We start from the raw sequence: 25,918 nt of genomic DNA, 5'->3' as shown, positions 1-25,918 counted from the left end.
CAAGCAGCAGAGCATAACTGAAGACAAGTCTGGCAGGCGTCTGCACGAGGGGCCTCAAGAATTCAATCCTGATGTGCCCTGGTTGGGGGGGACAGACCAGGGTGGGGGGTCCTCGTATCCACTACATAAGAGAAGCTCGATGAGATAATGAGCCATGCACAAGTGACCACGAAGCCCTGGCTGTTCACGATAATATGACTTCAATCCCACCTTCCCAGAATGTCCACGTGCAGCTCGTTTGTTGAGGGCACAGGTGTGTGGCTCCTAAGGTCAGTCTCCAGAGCTTCCAGAGGAGACGGACGCGCTCTGGGATTTTGCACACTGCCATCATCACCAGAGGGCAGGAAGAGTCGGTCTTCCCACAGACAGACCGGCAGACCGCTGTCCGCTCAGGTTGGGTAGTGATGGTGATTCTGCGCGGACGCCTCAGGCGCCCCTGACAGCTCCGGGCTCTCAAAGCCATTCAGGCACATTCCTGCCCATTTTCTAAGAGCTCGCTAATGGCGAGCATATTTTAATTTCTCCCAAATGCAACTACACTGCAACCTCTACATTTTTTGTTTACTCCTTCACAGAAAAGGAAGAAGAGAATGAGCCATAAAAATAATACACCCCATTTGTAGAGAACACCACCGGTTTACAAAGCGCCTTCCGCGGTGGGTACTAACAGCGCATCAGGAGGATCAAGAAATAGCTGAGAGGAGGGAAAGGACGCTCCCAGGGCCCCTGCTGTGCAGCCCAGCAAGCGGCCCACACTCCCGCTGCCCCCGGGAGTACAGCTTTGGGCTGGACCGGGGACGAAGGAAGACACGGTGGTCAGGACCCAGGCCTGCGTCTGTGTGGGATTTTATTATGGCCGAGCACAGCCCTGCAGAGCTCCGAGCTCCTCTGTCTGGAGCCTGTACAGTCTAAACCAGCAGCATCAGAGAGGGAGGGTGAGGGCTGGGCAGCTGGGGGAAGGGGAAGGGGAGAGGGGTGGGCTTCGGTTTCCTTCCTTTCTCCTTAGAGGTGGGGTCGGTCAGAGTCTTCCTCCCGCCGCCTTGGCCTGCTGCGACCTAGGAGGAGCCTGTGTGCAGACGTATCCGTGCTGGCAGATGAACCCAGGAGGACGCCCCACCCGCAGCGAGGCCCTTGCGCAGGCCAATGGCCACGCCAATGCAGAGGCCACGGTTGTGCCAGACTGTCCTCATGGTCGTGGAGCTCCTGTGACAGCGGGGCTAGCCAGCCAGGCCCCCACTCCATCCCCACTCCCGACAGCACTCTCTGGCTGGATGCGCTCTACTGAGGCAGCAGAGAGGCTGGAGCTCAGGGGAACCCGTGTCCACCAGGGACCGGGAGAAGCCCAAGAAAGGAGCAGGCCTAGTAGAGGAAGTACATCTTTGGGGGCAGGGACAGGTGGGGGGAGTGTGGACACCTGAATGCACAGAAGCTACAGAATGCTGTTAGCTGAGCTCAGGCCTCAGGTGGGGGGCTGCAGCCTCTGCCCCCTGCTGCCCTGGCCTCCCCCCAAGCCGGGCAATACCTCACCTGGGAAGTTCGAGCAGGTAAGGCAGGTGAGCCCCAGCTACCTGCTCCCCCCCCACCTTACCTGGAAAGTTCGCACAGCCCCCAGCACTGGAGCCCCGTGTCCAGCGGCCGTTGAACAGAACCAGGTTCCATTTGTGCAGCTCCTCACTGCTCAGGGAGTCTGGGGACAAGTTGCAGATCTCCAGCCGAGAGAACTGGCCCAGGAAATCCAAAAATGACATCCTGGGGGCAGAGGGACCAGAGGGCTATGGGTCTGCAGGCCAGGACTATGGGAGAGGGGGGTATACCTGCTGGCCCTGGACAGAGCAAAGGCTGCAAGGCCGCTGTCCACATCCCCAGCCACTGTGGAGTCTCCGTTTTATCAGAGCCCCCATCACACATCTAATGACCGGCACAGGGACCAAGCCATAAATGGCCCTGCCCCTGGGGTTGGGCACCTCAGAGCCTGCAGAGGCATCCTCCCATTTAACTCAGCCCAGCAGAGATGTCCTACCACCACGCCCTGTCCAAGGGGCGTCCCTGTTATCTGCCTTAACTCAGCAGTGAAGGAAGTCACCCTGTCTCGGGGCTAAGCCCAACTCAGAGAGAGGTCAGTAGTGCTCTCTGCCTCGATGGAACCCAGATGGCACGGTGGCAATGCTTCGGACACGCAGGCCCAGAAGTCGGACCACACAGGGCAAAAGGGGGAAGAAGGGAAGCCCCTAGTGGGAATCACGTCTTCGAGTTCCCGATCCCCCTGTCGGACTGTGAAGTCCAGCCCCCGCAGACCACGCTCACCAGAACTCCCCGTCCTCGGCTCTCCGGTCCAGCTCCTCCTTCTGCCTGGGGTCTATGTCGTTCCACTCTGGTGCACTGGGGGAAAGCATAAAACTAAAATTTTTAAAAAGCAAGGCAGAGACAGCCATCCGTGAAAGTTTTGCTGCAGTCCCTGCTGCTTAGGGCAGCTAGACGTCCCTGAGGGCCAGAGATGGATAGGAGCCAAACCCCAGTGGGCAGGGGTAGGTCAAATGAATGGGGTGGGTGGCACCCACCCCACCCTGCGCCCGGGGAGGGACGCAGCCCAAGGACATGGACTCCAGCAGTGCAGCAGGGATTTGCCTTAATTTCACTCCCGAAGAACCTTCCATTTCTAATAGATACCAAGGCCCTGATGACAGGGCCAGAGTCCAAGACTGGAGGCATGAGAGTGCCTGTCAGGGGCACGGGCAGGTAGCCCATGGGCACGTCCACCAGCAGGTTGTCGTTCTGGGCACGTACACACCATCCACGTCCCGAGCCACCGACAGTGGCATTCAGGCCCAGTCGGGTGGCAATGTCCCTCAAGGCATGTCACCCATGAGCCCTCCCACTGGTGGCCTTTCTGTGGCAATACTCACTACTTCATTCAAACACCATCTCCAGTACCTGACCTTTACCAATCAAGGTTTCTTAAAGTATGTGTGCAAGTCTAGGAACTGAGCAGTATCAAGACCCATCTTAAAAAACCAGCCCCTGGGCAGCCCTGGTGGCTCAGAGGGTTAGTGCTGCCTTCAGTCCAGGGCGTGATCCTGGAGACCTGGGATCAAGTCCCATATCAGGCTCCCTGCATGGAGCCTGCTTCTCCCTCTGCCTGTGTCTCTGCCTCTCTCTCTCTCTCTGTCTCTCATGAATAAATAAATTAAATCTTTAAAAAAAAAAAAACAGCCCCTTCCTTGGATGCCTTCAGCAAAACGTGAGCCCCTCCCCTCCCTGCATGGAAGCCCAGGTGCTCGGAACCCAGGGGTCATGCAGGGAAGCACCCAGGACCCCTTCACCTCATAGAAACATTAATCCATCAGACCCAAATCTCAGATGGTGCATGTTATAAACAAAGGGTAGGGACAAGTTGGAGAATTCTGGATCTGACCTAAATCTCCCAGTTGGATTTTTGAAACTAAAACAGAAATTAAGTGGTTTAATTTAACTGGATATTAAGGTGATTCGGGTGTGTGGCTCAGAGGGTCAGAGTCCTCCTGCCCCACCGGCTGCTCTAGATACGGCCTAGGTTGTGTCTCCAGATGCTGGAACGTGGTCCTCTCCCGCCACCGCCTGCCCCTCACATCTGTCCCAGCCTCTTAGAGGGGGCATCAGGGAAGGAGACAGGGCCACAGAAGCCCTCTGGGCAGCTTGCTAAACAGCTGTCAGCTAAAATGGCTGAAACTCAGACTGTTGATTCCATTCACCTGGGACATCCTTTCTGGGCACTTGGCAGGATGGAAGTCTTGGGTTTTGCTCAAACTTAGGCAGCAGAATCAGCATCTGCAGCCCTAGACACACATTTGTCTGTGGCACACCCCTGAAGGGAAGCACACAGGTATGGGCAGTGATGGGCAGTGTGGGTGCACGAGACAAAGCCCCCTCCAAGAGCCCTCCTGCCATCACGGGGTACGGGCAGCACAGGGAGACTCCTGCAAGGTTGAAAACAGAGCAAGAGGGGCTTCTCTCCACTTCCAGTGACTCTTCCTCCATGGCGGGAGGCCTGGCTCTCCGTGACCTCATCAGGAAAGAGCCACACCTGCCCCCTCATGAGCAAGTGACACTGCCTGCCTGCTACTGCCCGCTGGGCTCTGGGGTTGGATCCCACTTCCTAAGCTCGGAGCTGGGGGGCATGGCCTTTGTCAGAGAGGACAGGGTCTGTGCAGAAGGAGGCACCCGATCGTGCGGGTCCGGCCTCCCGTTGGGGTCAGCATGGTGTGGCAGGTGGGACACAGGCAAACCTTTCAGTGACTGAGCTGCCAAATCTGTACACGCCGAGCAGAGACCCAGAAGCAAAGGCTCCAGCTACATGGTGCCGCTTTGCTTTTCTCAGCTGCAGCCACGCAATACTCCTTCTGGAACAGGCTGTGCACAGAAAGTGCTGCCACGCTGGCTGTGCCATCGGCCTCATGAGGACTGTGCTTTGCGGCAAGATGTCTTTCCACCGGGGGAGGTAAGGACAGGGAAGCAGAACCTACTCGTCACTCCAGGCCCCGGTCCACTCCACTTCGCCCCATGGATTCCGGAGTCTGATCAGCTTCTCGGGACGGCCCCGGAAATCCACCTGCAAGGTCCACATGGGAAATGACCTGAGCCGCTGGGGCCCCGCTGCCCCATGCCCGGGTCTGCCCCCAGAGGGCTTGCACTCAACATGTCAAATGTCCCCAAACAAGCACACCTTTCTTTCTTTCTTTCTTTCCATTTATTTATTTATTTATTTATTTTCACAAGCAAACCTTTATTTTAACACATGTTTTCCAGACATGGCTAACTGCTTTATTTTCCACAATTGGGTTGAATGAACAGTGGGTCCAGCTCACAAACAAGTTTGTGTCAACTTTAACTTGCATTTAGACGTTACATTTGCCCAAGACTGACTGGGCTCTTTTACAGGAGACTTAATGGTAATAAATGCCTTCCAAACAATCGCCAAGAGCACACAGGGGTCCATGTGCACTGAGCACGCGCTCTGGACAAGACATGGCGTGAAGTGTTTCAAACGCACTGTCGCCTCACTCCAAACTCTTGGGGGTCCTAGGAGCTGAGTGCTGTCACTATTCTATGGCTCAGAAATCCTAGAGTCAGAGGCACCTGGGTGACTCAGCCATTGAGTGTCTGCCTTCAGCTCAGGTTGTGATCTCTGGGTCCCACATTGGGCTCCCTGCATGGAGCCTGCTTCTCCCTCTGCCTGTGTCTCTGCCTCTCTCTCTCTGTCTCTCATGAATAAATTTTTTTTATTTATTTATGATAGTCACAGAGAGAGAGAGAGAGAGAGAGAGAGAGGCAGAGACACAGGCAGAGGAAGAAGCAGGCTCCATGCACCGGGAGCCCGACGTGGGACTCGATCCCGGGTCTCCAGGATCGCGCCCTGGGCCAAAGGCAGGCGCCAAACCTCTGCGCCACCCAGGGATCCCTCTCATGAATAAATAAATAAAATCTGAAGAAGAAGAAAAAGAAGGAGGAGGAGGAGGAGGAGGAGGAGAAGAAGAAGAAGAAGAAGAAGAAGAAGAAGAAGAAGAAGAAGAAGAAGAAGAAGAAGAAGAAGAAGGAAGAAGAAGAAGAAGAAGAAGAAGAAGAAGAAGAAGAAGAAGAAGAAAGAAGAAAGAAGAAGGGAAGAGGGAGGAGGAAAGAAATCCTAGAGTCAGAAGTGGGACGTCACCCAAGGCCAGTAAGTCATAGAGGGGAGATGGGCCCCCAGGCAGCCATCTGCAAAGCCCACACTTGGAAACCCACACCTTCCCCTGCTATTTACTGAATGCTCACTAGAGCACGGTGCTCTCACCCTTCACACACCCACACACACAATGAATGCCAGGTGTCCTACTTCCCTTTGGTCGTCCATCATACCCACGCTTACACACACATGCACTTGGAAACTGCACTAAAAAGCATGTTTGCAAAACACAAACGCATGAACCATTTTAACATCCGTGCCATTTTAACATGTAACAAAAACTGAGATCCCATCGCATTTCCCTTTTTGCCTTGGCCATTGGGAAACCCAAAGCAAAATTCATTTTTCAACAGTAGCACCGCCTTGCTCCTGGATTGTCTGGTGTATTTTACCCGCATGGTATGCTTTGATTGTGTCTGGCTCTTCTCTGTAAGTTACTGCAACTTCTTTTTCAAAGGGGCAGAATATAGTAAATAAAAATACTGAAAGCCATGGCCCATGCTTTCTGCTGGGGCTGGAGAGTATGGAATGCTGTCATTCCTTCCCACTATTGTACCCCATCCTTTGTCCCCTTGGGGGTCCTTCGGGTTCCCATTGCTTTGCTGGGATGCACATACACATCTTAGAAGGAAGAGCGAATCTGACAATCTCTACAACTTTCCCTGACACCTTCCTCCCGCCCCACAGCCACACCTCAGAGGGGGCCTGCATCTCACTGGAGCCCACAGGGTTGACACTCAGACAGGCTGCGTTATCAGTCTATGAGTGGGTGCGAGTCAGAAGGTTACAACGAGCAAGAGTAACCCCTGCGTGGGTAGCATCAGGGGCAACCAGAGAGGGGCCTTAGCGGGCAGGGAAGCTGTCAGGGGTGACCTACCCCTTCACCTCCCCTGCCCGGTTTACCTCTATGACTCCAGTGACAGAGTATGCATGGCTTTTCACCAGCTTGTGGTGGGTGGTGACCTCTGCTCCTGCTTCAGCTGCACTGGAGACCTGATTGGGAATGAAGTCCACTGATACTGGCTGACCCCAACCCTGACTCCTACCCCAACCCTGACCACGACCCCAACACTGACCATGACCCTGACCCTGATCCCAACCCCAACTCTGACCACAACCTTGACCCTGACCCCAATACCAACCCTGACCCTGACCCCAGCTCTGACCACGACCCTGACACTGACCGCAACCCTACCCTGATCCCAACCCCAACTCTGACCATGACCCTGACCCCAATCCCAACCCTGACCCCAACCCCAGTTCTGACCACGACCCCGACCCTGACCACAATCCCGACCCTGACCCTGACTCTAACCCCGTCAGGGCTGGCCTATGGTGCTTTCCGAGGACAGGCCCCCATGCAGCCCTGGGGTGCAGGTGTGGCCTTGACCACCCCATACAGCCCCTCTGAGCAGGCCTGCAGCTCCAGGCAGGTACCGTGTGGCTGCCAGGTCTGGAGCATGGCTTCAGGCTTTAAGTGCCACCACAAATTGGAGGTGTCACCTACTCTCCCAGAGTGACCCCGTGCTGCCTGAAGACCAACTATCCAAGCCGGCTGCTCCAGCCCAGGCTGCTTCTCCAGAGTCTGCACTGAGTGGGCCTCCCTGAGTCTTCTTCTGCTGGCCTCTCTCTGGGCCCCGAATCATCTCTCCAGCAAACACACACTTAGGCGGAGATCTTGCAGGTCGTGTGTCCCAGACCACTGGGTCAGGGCAGGAGAAGGGCGGGACCACAGGCAAGCTCCAGTGTCCACACTTCCCCAGGCCAGCCCCCCTGGGAGGACACGCACCCTGGTTCCAGCACCACTGCCCTCTGCCTCCAGGATCTCACAGCCCATCAGGTGTGCATGCCCCTCAAATATCTGTTTCCCAAAGCCCAACAGTTACTAAGCAGACAGGGGACAGCGGAGGTGGGAGGTGGGGCCTGGGATCCAGCCAGGGAGGCTGGGGCTCCCACAGTAAGCCTGCCCCCCCTTCCTCCCACTAGTAAGACCCGCCCATTCAGCCCCAGACACTGCTCTGACCCCCTCCCTGCCAAACCGGGAAGCAGAGACGCCAAGCTGGCTCACATCGATGGAGCAGGCCAGCAGAGAGCCCGCGCGGAGGGCCTTCTGGATGATCTGGAACAGGCGGGCCGGAGGCTTCTTCAGGTTGTAATACTCAGAGATGCCTCCCGTGAGGTCCTCAAACCCCTCGACCATAGACCCTCCAGTGAGAGCCTCATAGGAACCATTGAGCCTGTGGGAAGAGAAAGAAGAGTGAATCATCCACCAGCGAGGGGACCACGTGGGCTGGAAGGGAAGAGAGGGTGCTTTGCCCGTTTTGTGTTAGGCCAGCAGGGTGCTCCAGGCAGTTTGCAGGAACGAATCTCAGGCCACTTTGCACCAAACCACCCACCCCCACCCAGTCCTGGAAGAAGCCAAGTGCAGCCTTCGCAGTGCTGACCCTGGCTTCTTGGGCTCCTGGTGACTAGGAGCACGGGCAGGGATGGGGGGCCCCTCCATCAAGGCTGAGAGTGCCCAGGGCTTGCTCCAGGAAGAGGGCTGGGGAGGAATGGGGTTGCAAGACAGGGTGAGTGGCACGCATCAGGAGAACCCAAGAGAAGTCTTCTGGCCAGCAGGAAGGGGGATGAGCACTGCGTAGGGCATCCCCATGGAAGTGCACCCGTGCCCTTCCTCTTCATCATTCTGACATTGGGGTCTGTATGAAGAGACAGCAGAGGCAGCAAGCAGCTGCAGGGTTTGCCCCCTTAACCCCCTCCGGGGGCAGAGCCGAGCTCTGAGCTCTTGGCCTCTGGGTCTGGGTGCTGGAGCGACTTGGCACAGAGCAGGTGCGGTCCACCGGGGAGACGGGGGCTTCAGCTCCAAACCACGTACTTACTTGGCGTAGGCCTTCTCCAGCAGAGCTCCCCAGAACTCATTGCCTGTCTCCGAGTGCAGGAAGAGCAGCTCCCCATCCTTGCTGGGCAGCCTGTCGTCCACCACCACCTCCACCCACTCGCCGTACTGCCAGAACTGTGGGTGCACAAACACAGGGCAAGGTCCCCTCAGAAAGCACTGGGCAGATGGACGTGCAAGTGAGGACCTCGACGAGCTCCGAGCTCCTGGGGACAGGATCACATCCCAACCACGCTCATAGCAGAGGCCAGAGGACACAGGAAACATGACATCCAGCCTGAGAGTCTGTGGAAAAGCAAACTTGCCCACACGGCACAGCGGGTGACGCCTCAGGGCCCTCACCCCAAAGGGGCTTTCCTCATCAAGGCCACACGGCTAGGGAGGGCAGGATGCGTGGGGGCGGTGGTTCTCAGACCGAGGGAGCACCAGGATCCCTGGGAGGACAGTGGGAACATGGGCTACTGCGTCTCTGATCCTGTGGCTGTGGGTGGGACCCAAGGGAATGGAAAGGACCCTTGAATGACCTGGGTCTCAACAGCAAGGGCCAGCTGATACACACACTGGTTTCAATAAATACAGCTCAGTCCTGAAAAGTGTGTGTTCTCTTCCTTATGATTTTCTTCATGACATTTGATTTTCTCTGAGCTACTTAATTCTTTTTTTTTTTTTAAGATTTTATTTATTTATTCATGAGAGACACAGAGACACAGGCAGAGGGAGAAGCAGGCTCCACGCAGGAAGCCCGATGTGGGACTCGATCCTGGGTCTCCTGGATCACGCCCTGGGCCAAAGGCAGGAGCTAAACCGCTGAGCCACCCAGGGATCCCTGAGCTACTTTATTCTAAGAACACAGAGTATGGTACACGTGACATACAAAATCCGTGCTAATGGACTGTTTGTGTTCTTAGGGAGGCCCTGGCCAGCTGCTGGCTGTCAGCAGTGAAGACCTGGGGGAGTCCAAAGTGACACACAGACTTTTGACTGCACCCCGTCCCCCACGTTATTCAAGGGTCGCCTGTGGGGTCAAGGGCCGTGAGCACAGTACCTGGAAATGAAAGATCCCCGCGTAGTTCTGCTGGAAGTCCTGGCCCCTGGGCACTACTCGGTGAAGCAGCTCCTGATTCAAGGTCAGGGAGGCAAGGGCCGCCAGCAGCCAGCAATCACCTGCAACGGGCCACAGGGACACCCTGGTCAGCTGGCCACAGGCCCCTGCCCCGTCTGACCCTCAGCGTCCCGTTCAGTCCAACCCCTTCCAGGTTGGATGGACCCTGTTCCTCCGGCATTGGAAGGTCATGGGAGGCTCCTGCCACTCAGGGAACATCCTGTCTTTAGGATGAGAAGTTCTCTGCCCCTGCATCATCCCTGGATACTGACCACTTCACCCCAAAGCACCCGATCGCTGGGGTGGAGAATGCAGATAAAGAAAATAATATGGATCCCACCCGTGTCTTGGCTTTCCTCCATCCCGTTCCCACCGAGAACCCACCCTCCAGTCAAGCTTGGTTGCACACTAGCACCGGTCATTGGCCCCGGCAGCCCTCTGTCCCCACACTGGCAGGTTCTCACTATGGTGCCAGCTGTCCCCTCTCCCCTTCCCCTTCTCTGCTTCTAAAAACCCATCACCCCCCTCCCGCGGTGGCTCCAGAACCAGTGCAGAGGTGGACTCCAGGTCCAGAGTCCCCAGCAGGTGGCCGACATATCCTTGGGGCCCAGTGAACACCTGATGAATAAAAATAAATAAGCAAGCATCCGAATGAATTGACAGATTACGGTTTGTTCTTGTGCAAACCCCCGGTGACCCCTTGAACATTTGCTCCTGAGTCTCCCTGGCCTGCGGGGCCATGGAGCCCAGGAGGACAGGTGCTGGGCCTGACAGTTCCCTCCTCTGCCAGCATCCAGGGCGCGGGCAGGTAATGAGGGAAGGCTCCCTGGCACAGGCACGGGCGCTGACGCAGGGTGCCCTCTGCACGGACGTTCTCGCTGCTGGCTCCGCGGCCTCCAGCAGCCCTCCCCGAATACTCCGCAGACATTACATTAGAATCCAAGGCACCCCGGAGACTCCACGGCCCTGGGTTGCTGACATCAAACAGGGCTGCCCAGCTGGCAGAGTTCAGTTTTCTTTTCATCTGCTCACTTATGACCTCTCACAGGTCCTCCTGGTGCCAGTGGCCAGCGCAGGGCTCGAGCAGGGGCTGCACGCGCAGGTGTGTGGATTTCCGCCAGGGCCCACATCAGGTGTGAGTGGACTGTCAGGACCGGAACACATCCAAATAAGCATTTTCCCTTCCAAACAGTCCTCGTGGGAGGAAAGACATTTATTCTGCTGCTCAGAACATTTCAGGAACTTGTTTGGGACCTGCCTTGAAGCCCGTGGCACATTCGCTGGATTCCTCTCAGGAGGGACACAGCTTTGAACTTTGACCCTAGTTTTAATTTCCAAAAGCAGCCAAGGGGCTGTTTGGGTACAAAAGGCTTCTGGTGGGATCCCTGGGTGGCGCAGTGGTTTGGCGCCTGCCTTTGGCCCAGGGCGCGATCCTGGAGACCTGGGATCGAATCCCACGTCAGGCTCCCTGCATGGAGCCTGCTTCTCCCTCTGCCTGTGTCTCTGCCTCTCTCTCTCTCTCTGTGACTATCATAAATAAATAAAAATTTTAAAAAAAAGGCTTCTGGTGGTGAATAAGGTGGGCGGAAAAACCAGAGAAAATCTTGATGGGTAAGTTCCTCCTCACTGGCCACCTTCCAGCAAAATCCAGCCGTGAATTAGAGCTAGAATGGGGGGCTGTGGTCACTGACCTCAGGGGCAGTTGGGGAACCAGTTGAGCTTTGTTTTTCTTATCCGTACTCGGGTTTAATCAGTTATTAAAATAATAAAGTGATTTTTAAATTCCACTTAAATATTGATCCCTTAGGGCCCTGCCCACATGGCATCCAGGAACTCCCAGTAAACGCCAAACATACCCAACCCTAGCAGTGAGAAGCTCAGTCAGAGAGGTTTTAAGTCCACCAAGAGACAGTCATCCTGAGTCAGGCTTTGTTAGGACAAAATTGCTACATCAGAAATTCCCTTTACATGTCAAATTCGGAGCCTGAAGGTTGAACACCTGGGTAGCAAGAACTCAAGCTCTAGCTTGTGGGTGCTTCCAAACATGGAAAGGAGACATGGGGCTGCCTCTGGGCCACCAGCAGAAAGACAGGGGAAGAAGCAGGGATGGAGCAAAGGTCAGGTCCTGGGACTTCTAAAGTAGCCCCTCAGGAAGGCTCAGCAGTGGCAGGAGCAGGAACAGTAGTAAAGCCGCAGAGGCTAAAGAAGCCAGAGCGGAGGGCATCCGTGCCTGGCCTGGCATTGGGGACCCAGGAGCAGGATGATGGTGGCCACACAGAGCCTGGGGGCAGGGAGAGGGGAGATGGCATAGCCTCAGGGACTCCTGCCCATGGGGAGCAGGGACTGGGCAGGTCAATCCCACCCAGAGCTGTCAGAGCTGCAGGCTCAGGCCAGGGAGCCCCCGGGACCCCGACTATAGGAGGGGAATGGGCTGACACCGCACAGTCAGACCTCCCAGGGGGAGCAGGACCCCCACCAAGGGCACCAGCCGGCCCCAGACACCATGATTTATAACAACAATGCTTTCTGGCTCTTGGGCCCGTTTCTGGGCTCAGAGCTCCCAAAACCTAGGCAGGTTTCTAGGCAGTGGAAGAAAGTATGGTTCTCTTGTTATGTTAACGAGGTGGCTCTGGAAAGCCCCTAGGTGACCCAAGTGGTTGCCAGGGGAACAAGCCAGGAATGAGTGGGCTGATCTCCCAGTGCCACCCTCCCCCTCACACACCTGGGAACCCATAGTCAGCAGCCAAAGATTCCGCCCATTAGGCATCTGTCCTGAAGCTTCCTAAAAACCCAGAGGCGGGGGCTCAGGAAGCTTCCAGGGAGGTGCACAAATTCAGGGAGGTCAGCACCCCTGCCCCAGACTTCACCCTGTGCTGGCTCCCTCCACCTGGCTAGCCCCAAAGTGCATCCTCTTATAGAAACCCTGCAAAAGATGTTTCTCTGAGCTCTGGGAGCCCAAGGAGGGGTTGTGGGACCCTCCCACGTACACCCAGGTGATCCCAGAAACAGAGACCAGCATCGGAGGCATGGGGGCCAGTCTGACACCCCCTCGGGGCAGACTGCATCAGAGCTGAGATGGCCAGACATGCCACTGGCGTCATCCTTCTCCCACTGGCCTTCCTCGTGTCCAGGCACCATCCTGGGGAGGCAGGAGAGGGGCCGGTCTTTAAGCAGCAAAAAATCAACCCAAAAGGTCAATCGAATGAGGAACATTTATCCAAAAGCGGAGACAAGCAGGAACACCTACAATCGGCCCGGCCGGCTGGCTTGCATTTCCCTCCCACTCGTGGTCAGTGGGAATCAGGTGGCCAGTGGAGAGCGGTCCCGGGGAGCAGGCAACGCTGTGCGACTGCACGTCTGAACCTGATGCAGATTTTGACCGGCTCACAAGTGCTTGTTTTGTAAAAATCTACCTTTGCTGTTTGTGGGCACCCGATGCCGGGTTCACAAGTAGGTACTGTTCAGCTCTGACGTTGGTGCCAAGCAATCCCAGGTGTCACCCTCCCTGTCCCCCTGCCCTCCTGCATCATCCTGCCTCTGGCTGCAGTTAAAACATGCACACCTGTGGCTTCCCCTTCTTAACTCGCCGGCCACACTGATGGTCACCGGCGGCAGGCCATGGGCTGCAGACATGTCATGGACCCAGACCCCAGTGTGAGATGCTAATTGAAGGAAACCTCGTCAGTATGAAATTGTCAGAAGGGATTTGAGAACGAGTATTTGATTACTCAGGAGAAGATCTTAGGACCTGGCCATTCTGCCACTGACGGCGCAAACAGGGAGAGAGAACACGACATCTATTAGTACCACGTAAGACCAGAACCAGATTTGGATCTTGGATCTACGGCCTTAGTTAGTGAAGCTCCTGTGACATGAGTGAATCCAACTACAGCAGAATCTCCCAAACTAGCTGGCTGGCACTGCGGGCTGTGCAGTTCTGGGTTGGGAGGCTGTCCTGTGCTTTGCAAGGTGTTCCCCAGTCTCCTAGGTATCCACCCAGTAGGTGCCGGGTGACCTCCTGACCTCCTACAGGCCCTCTGAGCCCTGTGATTATAATCCATTCTTCCTTTCCTCCAAACCATGCCAATCCCTGCCCTCACCCTTGCCTGCTCACCTGCAAAGGCAAAGCTAGACACTTCTGAACCTGAGAGACAGGAGCTGGACTGGATTCCCTGCCCTGCACCACAGCCCCAGCCTCCTCTGTGTCACCCCTCTGCCCTCTCCCCAGGCTCCGCCCAGGAGCACAGACACCTGGCAGCCTGAGACATGCAGCTCCAGCTTGGACTTGGCCTCTGGCATCCTTGGCCCTGAGATCATCGTCACCTGCTCGCTGACCACAGGTGACCGAACCTGCAGATAAAGAGCATCCTATAACTTTGGTGTTTATGTAAACACATCTCAGAGCCAGCCTCAAGGAAGTCATCCGCTTACTGCATTTACTTACAATATCCTTTGGATCCAAACACAAGAAAAGTCTAGAAGCCAGGTCTAATGGAGAAAGAAATAAAAAGGTGACACAAAGATTCTCTGCTAGCTCTGGGGGAGGCTGCAGTGCTCCCCGCCCCATGGGCCAATGGTGGCCCTTAACAGTGCTCTGGGGTGGTCAGCACAGGTTGTCAGATGCCCTGACATGTGATCATAAATGGGGCAGCGCACCCAGATCAGTGCAGGGGGTCCTGAGGCTGCCAGGGGCACATATGTGAAGGGATCCTTCAGGTGCATCAGATGTTCCACACGGATCGCAGATGTGAGGGCGCCCTCCAGCCTCAGAGGTAGAGATGAGGCGAGGCGAGCTCATAGGTGACAATGCCCAGGGGGTGGGCGGACAACGAGGCGCTTTGGGCTGAGGACAGTATCTGAGTACAGTGTCTAAGAACAAGGAGACCCAGAAGACGTGTAACTCGGGGGGGGGGGGGCGGGCAGCGGGGACCCCGGACGGGCCGTGGGCAGGCAGCCCCAGAGAGAGCAGTTTTAACCAGCGGCCAGTGCGGTGGACAGCCAGCATGGCTCACGGCCGACGGGAGCGTGACAGCCGGTGAGAACACGGGATATCGGAAGGCACATTGTTGATGTGTGATTCATGATGCCGTGAGGCAAAGGGTTCAGGGCAACCCGCCAAGAACTTGGCAAAGCTCACCAAGCCCGGCCGTGCCCCAGGTGCTCTGGATTTCGGGGGTGTGCGGGACAGATGCCCCACACAGCACACAGGACCCCAGGGTCGCTAACCGCCTCCACCAACCACAGGAGCTCCCGCTGCCTGGGAGCAGAGCCGGGGTCAGCGCACCCCCCATCACTACACCTGGCGAGCAGGATTTGGCAGCTGTGACAACCGAGCCAGGGGCCACAGGCAGGTCTCCCCATGTGTGCCCCTTCCACTTGGGACACTGAGCTGAACACTGCTGCTGCTGGTGGGCCCAGAGATAGAACAGGGGCCCCTGGGGAGGTGTTTCCGGTACGCTGCAGGGCAGTGCAGACATGACCCAGAGTGGGCAGAGGGCATGATCGCAGACCTGAGTCCCCTCCACGCTCTCCTCACGTTGGCGTATTTTCCTTATTCTTCTGCCCATTGCCACTGCCCCTTCTTGCAGAGCTCTCCCCTGTTGGTGCTGGGGGAGCCGCGCAGTCCTGGGAGTGAGCCCGGGACCGAGGCTGGACCGACTACGTGGCCTTCCCTGAAGTCACTGAGCCCAAGCAGTGAGCAGAGACCCAGAGTCTTTCTCTGAGCTTGTGAAACCAGAGTTGTTTCCCAACATCGCCAGGATAAATAAAGTCTGGAGCGTGGATGATCACGTGTCCTGCTGTATGGAGACTGTCCAACACGGAGGGAGGCCAACCCCGAAAGACCAGCAGAGCTGACACCAGCAGGCAGAGCTCCGCTCCTGGAACAACCAGGCTGCCCCCTTTCCAGGCCTACTTGGATGAGCTGATAAAGTTCCCCTTTCTCCCTCAGCTACAGGGCTGGACTTCAACCTCCAGTGACCAGAGGAGTCCTGGCCAAGGTGCAGGTGTGACTTCCTGTATGAGGGCCACAAAGCTAGACGCGCGGGCTTCATACATAGGACAGAGTCCTCGAGATGGGGGGACGGACACATGGCCAGTGTGCGGGGTGGAGACAGAATGTGGGGTCCTGAGCAGCAGGGAACTGCTGAGAGCCCTGCTGGGCAAGAACATGCGTGGGGAACGGGCACCTGTGGACACGTCCCGAAGGAATTAGGCACCCGGGTTACCCTGTCACGGAGCCCTGAACAGTCCTCACAACTAGGAAGCCGTGCTGGTGGGGTGCGCTGGGGGTCCCCCAGGGAGACGAAGCTCGGAGAGGCTGGGACCGTGGGGTGCCCCTCCCGAATGCCCACCCTGCCGACCCAGGCGCCTTGGGTTTGGCGGCGGGTTGCCAAAATACGCCCACTTGGTGACCAGCGTGAAGCCAAAATCACACCGCCCTCCCATAGACACCGAGCAGCCTGACAGGGACTCATCATCCACAATTTCCACACGACTATCTGGAGCAGCCAAATCTTTAGCATTACAGACTTCCCAGGCTTGATTTCCCTAGAATTCAGGCTCCCAGGGAAGGCAGCACCTGGACTCTAGGTGAGCAGGACCTCTGATGGGTGCCGCAGGCTCCCACCTCCAGGACAAGGGCCTGGCTGAGCTGGAGGGAGAAGACGCCGCCAGGACTGCAGCAGCGGTTGCTCAGGAGCGAGGACCAGCACCCCAACCACAGGACCGCACTCCCTGCAACGTGGGCTGTAACAGCCAAAGAGAAAACTAACTCAGTGGCCCCTTAGCAGAGGGGAGAGGGCCAGAGCGCAGGGCTGAGCAGTTCAGGCGCTCTGCAGAAAGAGCCACACGGTACCTTGCTAAGAGGAACAAGAGCAAACAATACTGAGGTGCCCGGCAGCGTCCACAGTTTTCTGCCTCTGATGCAAGGAAGCACTGAAAGGAAAAATGAGAATTTGGATTTGCTTGATTTTCCTGAAAGGACAAAAGACTGGTCAGGGGTAGTGAGAGTCAGAAGAGGGAGGCCGGTAGGAAGCTGACTGTTCACAACACACCTTGTGGGTGTTTTAATGCATGAAGAGCGTGTTTTCAAAACAGTCATAAAATGGTAGACCAACTGTAAGCAGGAGGAGAAAAGTGTTTTAGAGCCGGTGGCCCCCACTGTGTGGTGTCAGATTCTAAAGCACTGAACACTGTTGGTGGCGGCGCTCCCTGACTCCCGCGCGGTGCCAAGCACCGCAGGTCTGATGGGGAGCCTCCCCTGGGGCCTCCACCCACCGCAGGATGACTCACAGGTGCTGTGGCTCTGCCCCCCGCCCCCCACACCCAGAGGCAGCCGCCATTCTACCCGCTGAGCCCTCAGCCCGGGGCACCTGCTGGCGGCCCTGCTCCCCTCCAGCCAGTTGGAGGCCCCTTCCTGGCCCCTGGGTGCCCACACTCACCATGGCAACACCCCGGCCTCTCTGCAAACTCTCTTCTCTCCCTGCTTAAAACTGTTCAAGGGAACTCTACTCAAGCCAACAATTAAAAAGCATTTATTAAACAGCTTTTCCAAAGTTAAAACATCTGTAACAAGAAGCTGTGAAAAGTGTATATTCAACGCTGTGTTTCCCCGAGACACATGCTAATTGAGTTGAGCATTAGCTCTAAAAGTCAGAAGGAAAAGGAGCAGGACGCCGCCCCCGTGCCCCGTGAGCCCCCAATGGCCTGAATGGCACAAGGGCTTGGGATCCAGGACCCACACCCACGGAGGGTGCCCCGAACTCTCCCGAGGCTGGGCAAGCTCCGGGGGAGGGGGCGTCCACCTCACTCGGTCAGGCCAGAACATGGGAAGCATTTGAAATGAAATGCCCAAGGATTTCGACTTCACAAAGGCTTCCAGCAGGCTGAAGAGAACAGGTTTTCTAGGCTGGAACAAGGAGGAATGAAAGGCGGGGACCCTCCTGAAAGGAAAGGGTTTTCGGGCTTGGGTAGATACTGAGCGTTTGTGTGCTTTGCTGATTTGCACCAGGTAGGATGGGCTCCCAGTTGCCTGCGTCTGCAGGTCCGGCCCTGCCGCCACCACTGGATGGTGGTCGGGAGCCCGGCAAACTCCACTGGGGCCACACTGACCTCCAAGGCGTCAGCATCGTCAGCGTCGTGTGACTGGCACGGACTGGACCCCAAACCGAGCAGCCCTGGGGGCAGGAGGCCTGTCGGAGCAGGTGCTGACTGCTCTCACGGAATATCGGCTTCTCCTGCTTGAGATCAGAACTTACCAAAAGGGCGGAATAAATGGTTCCCTAAGTGTGGGTGCATCTGATGCGAGGGAATGCAGGAGGCTGGCAGGGGGTCGCTCTTCTCCAGGGATGCTCCGCTGTGGGAGAGCTCAGCTGGAAAATGGGATCCTTGTTTTCTTACCCATTTTAAAAGCATCTTTGGGGCACCTGGGTGGCTCAGTGGTTGAGCGTCGTCTGCCTTTGGCTCAGGTCTGATCCTAGAGACCCGGGATCGAGTCCCACATCAGGTTCCCTGCATGGAGCCTGCTTCTCCCTCTGCCTGTGTCTCTGCCTCTCTCTCTCTCTGTCTCTCGTGAATAAATAAATAAAATATTTAAAAGCACCTCTGGTGACAGCCCACAATTACGTAGATGTGGCCACTCCATCGGGCAAATTATGCCCGCCTACAGACAACTACCATCAGAGCACAGTGCAGCACGCTGTCCACAGCAAGCCTACAGCCCTGATCCCTTCCTCTCGTGCAGGCCTGCAGAGATCTTCCCAGGGAAGTAATAGTCCCAGGGTCGCAGACCCAGGCCAGGAGCACCATCTCAGAAACACAGACCCACACGGAACATCACAGATGTGACATCAAGTCTCACGGCTTAATCTCACATTACTCATCACACACACTCCTGCCCCCTCCCACAACAAATAGGGCCGTCCCCGGTCACTCACCTAGACTACCCTGGCAGATGTCCGTGCGCGTGGCTCCACCAATGATAAACTGGGGATTGGCACACAATTCCTGAAAGCAAGTGGGACAAACACAGGTCACAAGACGCCCAGCACTGGTGGTAACAGGGGTCAGGGAACTTCCCGGTCAGAACTGAGCCTGTGGTGGGGCCAGGCCTCTTACTGCGCACCCCTCACACTGCTGCTGAGGACTCCACAGCCCAGTGAAGGGAGGGCAGCCAGGGTGCAGAGCACGGGTGCAGGGCAGTGGTGCAGGGCAGGGGTGCAGGGCAAGGGAGCAGTCCAGAGGTGCAGAGGAGCGGCCGCAGCCCACCACCTCATTGCCCACTAGCATCTGTTACTGTGCACGCTGCCTGGAGCGTGGGTGTGGACAGTGGTGAGAGAAGGGTAGAGGCAGAGGCCCACACCCCTATTTACACAGAGATTTGATCAATGTTTCACACTTTAAATGCTGTGCACACTCATTAACTGCCTCATTAACAACATGAAGATGACCCTAGACGCTGAGGTGTCCCCAGTGCCGATGCCCCCAGGGGGAGAGCTCCAAGTTGGTGCTTTCATACACCTGACCTGCACTTCCTCCACCCACGCCTGGCAAGGTGGCATCACCCCAGAGCACCACTGGGCCCTGTGAGGCACTTCCTTTCCCATTCCCCCAGCAGGACTTGTCAGGCATCGGCTCCGCACACGGCACCACTGCACATGGCAGCCAGGCAGGAGGGCAAGGTGGGGAAGGGAAGGAAGGAATAGTCCTTAGACTCCGGGCACGTCCAGCTACGTGGGAAACCAGGACTGACCTTCACAGGGTGTCATAGCAACGAGTGCAAAGGGGGAACATGAGAAATGCCCAAGAGGGGGCATGTCTGGGAGGCTCCCTGGAGGAGAGAGGACTCCAGCTTAGCTCCCAAAGGACAGGGGCAACTGCCCAGCACCCAGGCAGCCTGTCGGGCCAAGCATGGGCCCTTGAGGGGCAAAGAGGCCCCTGGGTGTGGCTGACCACGTGCACCAGAGGGCACAGGGAGGTGCCTGGCACCAGGACCCTGGGCTGTGCCTGAGTGGTGGACCCCATAGTGGCACAAACCTGCTAGCTCCTGCCTAAATGGACGGGAACAGTTCCTTTGGGCTGCCTTTCTTTTCTTCCAAGTATTAGAAAAACTCATTCACTTGTGTTTTGTTGAAAAAGTCACATATGCACGTAAGTTTTTAAAAAATGTTTAAGTAAATGATGTGGTAACATGGAAATCCCTTGTGTTCAGATTCCTTACTGTTCACATTTCCTATATATTCTTCCAGAAATTGTTCATGTAAAAGCACATTGACATGTGCATCCATTTTTATCACGAGTGTCTAGTACGTCCATTCCCAGCACAGAGCAAGCATCATGATTTCACTCTATGTCCCACCAGCTACTTCACCAGCCATCTGGTGGTGACCTTCAGCTCTGTTTGTTAGTTTCTGGCTCTTGCAGCAATTTAACCACATGCTGCCTGCCCACTGTCCTGCTGTGTCCCCCCAGCCAGAGAGCTCCTGGGGCCCCTGCACCCACATCTGCACACGCACTGCCCTGACAAGTACAGCTGAACTGAGAATCCCAAACTCAGTCCAGAGGCAGCGGCTGGAGGAAGGACTGCAGTCCCAAAAGGAGGCCGGTCCCTTAACTTGCCATGCTACACCCTCCACATCTCCCCTAACCTAAACTGGCCAATTCCTGGGTTCTTACTCTGCAGCTGGCATCACCTCACTCACCTCTCTGCATTTCTCCTTGAGATTAGTAAACTGCTCAACTGCCAGATGCTGGGCAGACAAGAGTATCGTTGAGGGCTACATCACACACGCTGGGCATCCCTCACACCCCAGGCCCAGCTGGGCATGGACCCAGCACCAGGAGGAAGCCGAGGATGGAGAGTGGAAGCTCTGAGGAGAGCTCCCCTAGTCTCACCGGCCACATGGTGTCTGTCAGAGAGCTGCTGCTCTTGCCCAACACTAGGAGAAGATCACCTTAGAATCACGAATAGCCAACAGCTTGTCCTGAGACCCCAAGCTTGACCCTGAGATCTTCAATCTGGCCAAGCCTGCCTTCAACCGTAACAAGAGCCCAAGCACACCTTCCATTCAGCAGCTTAAAAACAGGCAAAAAAAAAAAAAAAAAAAAAAAACACCTGGAAGGGGCAGGATGTGCAATTTTATGATTTCAGAAAATATATGAGCACACTTTAGCCAATCCCATATGCCTTCCCCTAAGGACAGGTCAAAGTTCACGCCTTTGGGGGAAGCAGAGTCATGAGCACCACATCTGAGCAGCTGGTGTGAAGCCCTGGAGTCCAGCCAGGTCAGGTATCACCCTCAAATGCAGCAAGTGAAATTTAAAAAAGCCAATAACACAAACTTAAACAAGAGCACATGGCTCGAACGACAATTCTCCAAAAAAAAGACATGCAGATGGCCAATGGATTATGAAAAAATGCTCAACATCACTCATCACCAGGGAAATACTAATCAAAACCACAATGAGATACCACCTCACACCTGTCAGAATGGCTAAAATCAACAACACAGTAAAAAACAGATGTTGGCAAGGACATGGAGAAAGGGGAGCCCTCTTGCACTGTTGGTGGGAATGTGAACTGGTGCACTCTGGAAAACTGTGTGGAGTTTCCTCAAGAAGTTAAAAATAGATCTGCCCTATGACGCAGCTATTGCACTGCTGGGAATTTACCTAAAGGATACAAAAATACTGATTCGAAGGGTTATATGCATCCCAATGTTTAGAGCAGCATTATCTACAGCCGCCCAAAGGTCCATCCATAGATGAATGGATAAAGAAGATGTGGTATAAATACTCAGTGGAATGTTACTCAACCATAAGGAAGAATGAAACCTTGCCATTTGCAACAACCTGGATGGAGCTACAGTATATAATGCTAAGTGAAACAAGTTAATCAGAGAAGAACAAATACCACATGATCTCACTCATATGGAATTTAAGAAACAAAACAGACACACTAAGGGGGTAGGAGAGAGAGAGAGGAACCAAGGAACAGACTCTGAACTCTAGAGAATACACTGCCGGTCACCAGAGGGGTGGGGGGACGGGGAAACAGGTGACAGGGATGAAGGAGTGCACCTGTTGTGACAAGCACCGGCTCATTGCTGAATGATTACATTGTACACGTGAAACTAATGAAATTAGTATAACATGATATGTTAACTGGAAATTAAAAGTTTTTTTTAAAGATTTATTTATTTATTTATGATAGACATAGAGAGAGAGAGAGAGGCAGAGACACAGAAGGGAGAAGCAGGCTCCATGCCGGGAGCTCGACGCGGGACTCGATCCCAGGACTCCAGGATCGTGCCCTGGGCCGAAGGCAGGCACTAAACTGCCGAGCCACCCAGGGATCCCTGGAAATTAAAACTTTTATAAAAGGAAACTAAAAGAGACATTTTGTTTCTTTAAAAAAAAAATCAAAAACAGAGTCACCAAATGATCCAGCGATTCCACTCCTAAATATACACCCAAAAGAATTGGAAGCATAGTCTCAAAGAGATATTTGAGCACCATATTCATAAAAGTGTGATCCACAATAGCCAAATGGTGGAAGCAACCCAAACACCCCTCGGTTAACGAATGGATTTTTTTAAAATATGCTGTATGCATACAAAGGAATAGTATTTGGCCCTAAAAAGGAATGACACCTGCCACCACACGGATGAAGCTCAGGGACATCCTGCTGAATGAGACAAACCAGTCACCAAAAGAAAGACGCTGTGAGACTCACATGAGGTCCCTGGAGTGGCCACGCTCTTGGGCACGGGAAGCTGGGCAGTGGTCACCAGGGCTGGGGATGGGGCTGCAGGGGCTTGTGGTTAGTGACAACAGAGGCTCCGTTTTGCAAGATGGAAAATGTTCTGGAGGTAGTGGTATGATGGCCACACAGCTGTGTAGCTGTTCTCGATGCACACTTACAACCAGTTCAAGTGGTAAGTGTCCCAAGATGTGTATTTTATCACAATTAGAAGAAAGAAAAGGAAGGAAGAAGAGCAGGAGAGACAGACTGGGGAGGAAGGGGACAAGGGAGCAAGGGCTCAGTGGGGCCAGGTGGAAGCCCCCAGCCCTGTCTCCCCCACTCAGGCCCCGCGGGGCCCCCCAATTCCTCAAAAGTGCATCCTCCCCACACCCCAGGGCCACGGCTTGAGGTTGGCCCTGTGGAATACTCCCACCTTTCTTCCCAGGGTGTCATTGCTTGATTCACATGCCTGCCCCCTCTCTGTGTCCATCAGAGCTGAGACCACAACCCACTCCCCATGTCCCCCAACCATCCTCCCCAACAGGGTGCAACCAATACCCCACACAAAACGCAGGCCTGAAAACCCATCCACTCAAACCAAATGTGGCTACCAATTCTTGTAGAATATAAAACTGATTCCCAGCCTTGATTGTGCCCACACCACGGGTTTCAGGGGACAGGAGTATAGGCCGTGGTGGGGCAGGGATCAGGGGATAGGGGTCACTCCAGTGGTGTAACACTGAAGGGGCAGAGGTAGCTGGAGCTGGCCGGTGGTTTTGACCACATCCAAAGAGCCCATTTCCTAATGTTCCCTCTTCCACAGTCACCGAGGGCACAGGTCCCAGGGCTTGGTTTTCCCATCGTGGTCAAGAAGACCACTGAGTATGGGCCCTTGTGACTCATTTTGTGGTGCTGGACACCAGGCGGAGCCTCTGATCCTCTTGGTCTCATACCCACCCCACAGAGGGGCTCCAATCCCATGGGTCAAGTCAGGTGACGAGGGTCCCGGAGCAGGAGGTCATGGGCCGAGGTGTGGGGAGGACAGTTCTCCACCCCTGCCTGGAGCACCCCTTCACAGATGAGAAAATGGAGGCTCACAGGGGTCACCTGAGCAAGGATGGCCCCACAGGCACAGCCGGCTCAGACCTTGCTAGCCTCCTTCCAGAGCCCAGGGTGCTTTTCCCTCCATTCTCACCACCTCTCAAAAAGCTTCAAGGGGGGACCCAGGAACTCCGATCTGGAGGCACGAGTTCTCCCTCAACCATTTGCCACCAGAATCGAAGACTCCCATCGTGCATGACACTCAGCAGCCAGTCTGCTTACCGGGGGCCGCTTCCAGACGATGCCTTGAGTCTGCGGGGACTGTGGTCCAAGGTCCTTGTGGCCCAAGGCTGACGGGCATGCCGGGAACTCTGGGTCTTTAAATAGGACCCCCGCATCCAAGCATTGCTGCCTCAGTGTCTCGAAGTCCTGGCCCAGGTATTTCACGGCTTTCTGGTGGGAGCCAAGACCCCCAGCGGCTGCCCGCTGCTTGGCTATTCTGGCCGCCAGGGCTGACATATCTGTGGGCTCCGCAGGGGAGACAGGAGACAGGCAGGCAGAGCGTGAGGAGCCCTTGGACACCTGACACCTGACACCTGCCACTGGGCTGGAAAGCACTGGCAAACCTTTATCCGGGAGCCTAATCCACTGGGCAGTGAGTCACGGGAGGAGCAAATAGTACCCAGGTGCTAAGGAATCTCATCCGCCTTCCCCTTCAGCACTTCAGCAAACAATGAGGAGGCTGGGGACCTCGCAGGGCCCAGCCTGTGGAAGCCTGCTGGGCTCACAGCCATCCCCACCCTGGGCCTGCTCCCCTGCCCCTGGCCCCAGCCGCCAGGATGGAAGAGATGGGAAGACAGGGCCTGCAGCTGAGACAGGGATTGGCACGAGCACGGGGGCGGTGGCTCTGAGTGGGATGAGGGCCAGGGGCTGGCGGCGGGCAGGGGGTCTGCTTTCCTTCCAGGCGAGTTCACTTCCAAATGTGCTAGGGAGTCAGAAACACCAGAGATCACCCAGCAAACCAAAGTGAGCCCAGCAAGGGCCTTGCCTGGGTCTCTGGGCCAGCTCCATCCTAATGAGCTCTGTTGCTTTGAGCAGGTGATTCAACCTCACTTCCCCTTAATTTTCTCATCTGTAAAATGAAAGATAATAGTAGGACCCACCTCACAGGGCTGGGCAGTGATGCATCAGCTGCTGCTCCTGGGAACAGGCCAGGAGGGAAGGCCCGGGGCTCAGTGGTCACGGGCTCTGCTCTCAGAAGGGACAGGTGGCCCAGGATTAGTCACTTCTCTCATGGCTCCAATTTCCCAGGCTGGTCCTCTCTAAATACATGGATCCCATCAGTGATCTTTCCTTCAACTTTTACTGTTTAAGTATAGTTGACACACAATGTTACATGGGTTTCAGGGGTCTGATGGACGGACTCCACCAGGGTGCACATCACACATGTTCCCACACGTGGTCACCCTGTGCCGCCACATATGATTATTACAAGTCTGTCGCCTGTGGTCCTCATGCTGCACCTCTGTCCCAGACTCACTCATCATACCTGGAAGTCTATGCCTCCCAGTCGCTGCTCCTGTTCCACCCATCTCCCACTGTGCCCGCAGCGGCCATCAGCAAGCATATTGGGGACTTTTGAACTTTAGTGCACATGACAGCCTGGGAAATTCGTCCCTAAAAATGTGGGACCTGATCTCTGGAACCTGTAAAGAGAAGGTTGAAAAGGATCTTTACGGAAAAGATTACATTAAGGCTCCTGAAATACGGAGGTTATCGTGACCCTAAATGCAATCATGAGTGTCCTCCTGAGACGCAGGTCGAGGAGGATGTGACAAGAACAAGGAGATGCTGATGCGTCCATGTGGACAGAGGCTGGAGTAACACAGCCATGGGCCATGGATGCCAGCAACCACAGGAACCTGCGGGAAGCCACAGACAAGCTCCCCTGGAGCCTCTGCAGGGAGCGTGGCCTTGCGGGTGCCTGGGTTTCCACCTACTGAAACAGATTTCAGACTTCTGGTCTCCAAAACTGTGACAGAACTTCCTCCTGTTGTTTTACACCACCATGTTCATGATCATCCGTTATAGCAGCCCCCAGAAACCCATACAGTGTGTATAAGAATCCCTCGGGGCACTTGGTTAAACTTCTGATTCCCCGAGACCCTCCCACCACCCCCTACAAAGAAAGCTCTGAGTCAGTGGGCCGGAGGTGGGCTGTGGAGTCTGCAGAGATGATGCCACGCAGGGGCCGGGGACCACACCCGGGGAGGCTCTGGGCAGCTGACGGCTGTGGCACCCGCTCCACCTTCTAAGCAGGGACAGTCTTTGCACAAAGCCCTGAGCAAGGGGACAGGTCTGGGCAAGCTGGCAGGCGTCCACAGTACAACACAGTTCCTCAGTTTCCACAGAAACTCCAGGCCCAAGCCGGCATCAGAAACA

General features: G+C 55.5%; 1 protein-coding gene and 1 long non-coding RNA gene across 8 annotated transcripts in view; both read right to left on the bottom strand.

The window, feature by feature from the left end:
- Positions 1 to 24,215, bottom strand: part of LOC129509158 (calpain-8-like) — a 47,345-nt gene extending 23,130 nt beyond the window's left edge. Inside the window, exons 1-10 of one of the 7 annotated variants that reach the window (XR_008664280.1) lie at positions 23,759 to 24,212; positions 18,630 to 18,699; positions 17,952 to 18,065; positions 9,637 to 9,755; positions 8,575 to 8,708; positions 7,764 to 7,932; positions 6,599 to 6,688; positions 4,500 to 4,585; positions 2,305 to 2,379; positions 1,589 to 1,749 (exon numbers count right to left, since the gene is read on the bottom strand). Coding sequence is in view for 5 of the 7 variants with exons in the window: in XM_055324612.1 (XP_055180587.1) it covers positions 1,589 to 1,749; positions 2,305 to 2,379; positions 4,500 to 4,585; positions 6,599 to 6,688; positions 7,764 to 7,932; positions 8,575 to 8,708; positions 9,637 to 9,755; positions 17,952 to 18,065; positions 18,630 to 18,699; positions 23,759 to 23,995 (1,255 nt within the window). In the remaining 2 variants the exon portion in view is untranslated. Of the gene's footprint in view, positions 1 to 1,588; positions 1,750 to 2,304; positions 2,380 to 4,499; positions 4,586 to 6,598; positions 6,689 to 7,763; positions 7,933 to 8,574; positions 8,709 to 9,636; positions 9,756 to 17,951; positions 18,066 to 18,629; positions 18,700 to 23,758 lie in introns of all 7 variants that reach the window. The other 6 variants (XR_008664281.1, XM_055324612.1, XM_055324616.1 and 3 more) reach the window with 6 other exon arrangements.
- Positions 10,349 to 14,598, bottom strand: LOC129509159 (uncharacterized). The gene is made up of 2 exons (XR_008664282.1): positions 14,138 to 14,598; positions 10,349 to 14,043 (listed from the first exon to the last, which is right to left on the bottom strand). It is a non-coding gene; the product is annotated as an uncharacterized LOC129509159 (long non-coding RNA).
- Positions 24,216 to 25,918: the final 1,703 nt, after the last annotated feature.

Source organism: Nyctereutes procyonoides, unplaced genomic scaffold, assembly GCF_905146905.1.
Source record: "Nyctereutes procyonoides isolate TBG_1078 unplaced genomic scaffold, NYPRO_anot_genome, whole genome shotgun sequence".
NCBI classification, from domain to species: domain Eukaryota; kingdom Metazoa; phylum Chordata; class Mammalia; order Carnivora; family Canidae; genus Nyctereutes; species Nyctereutes procyonoides.
Note: the sequence above shows the minus strand (reverse complement) of the source record. Positions and strands in the feature narration are given on the sequence as shown.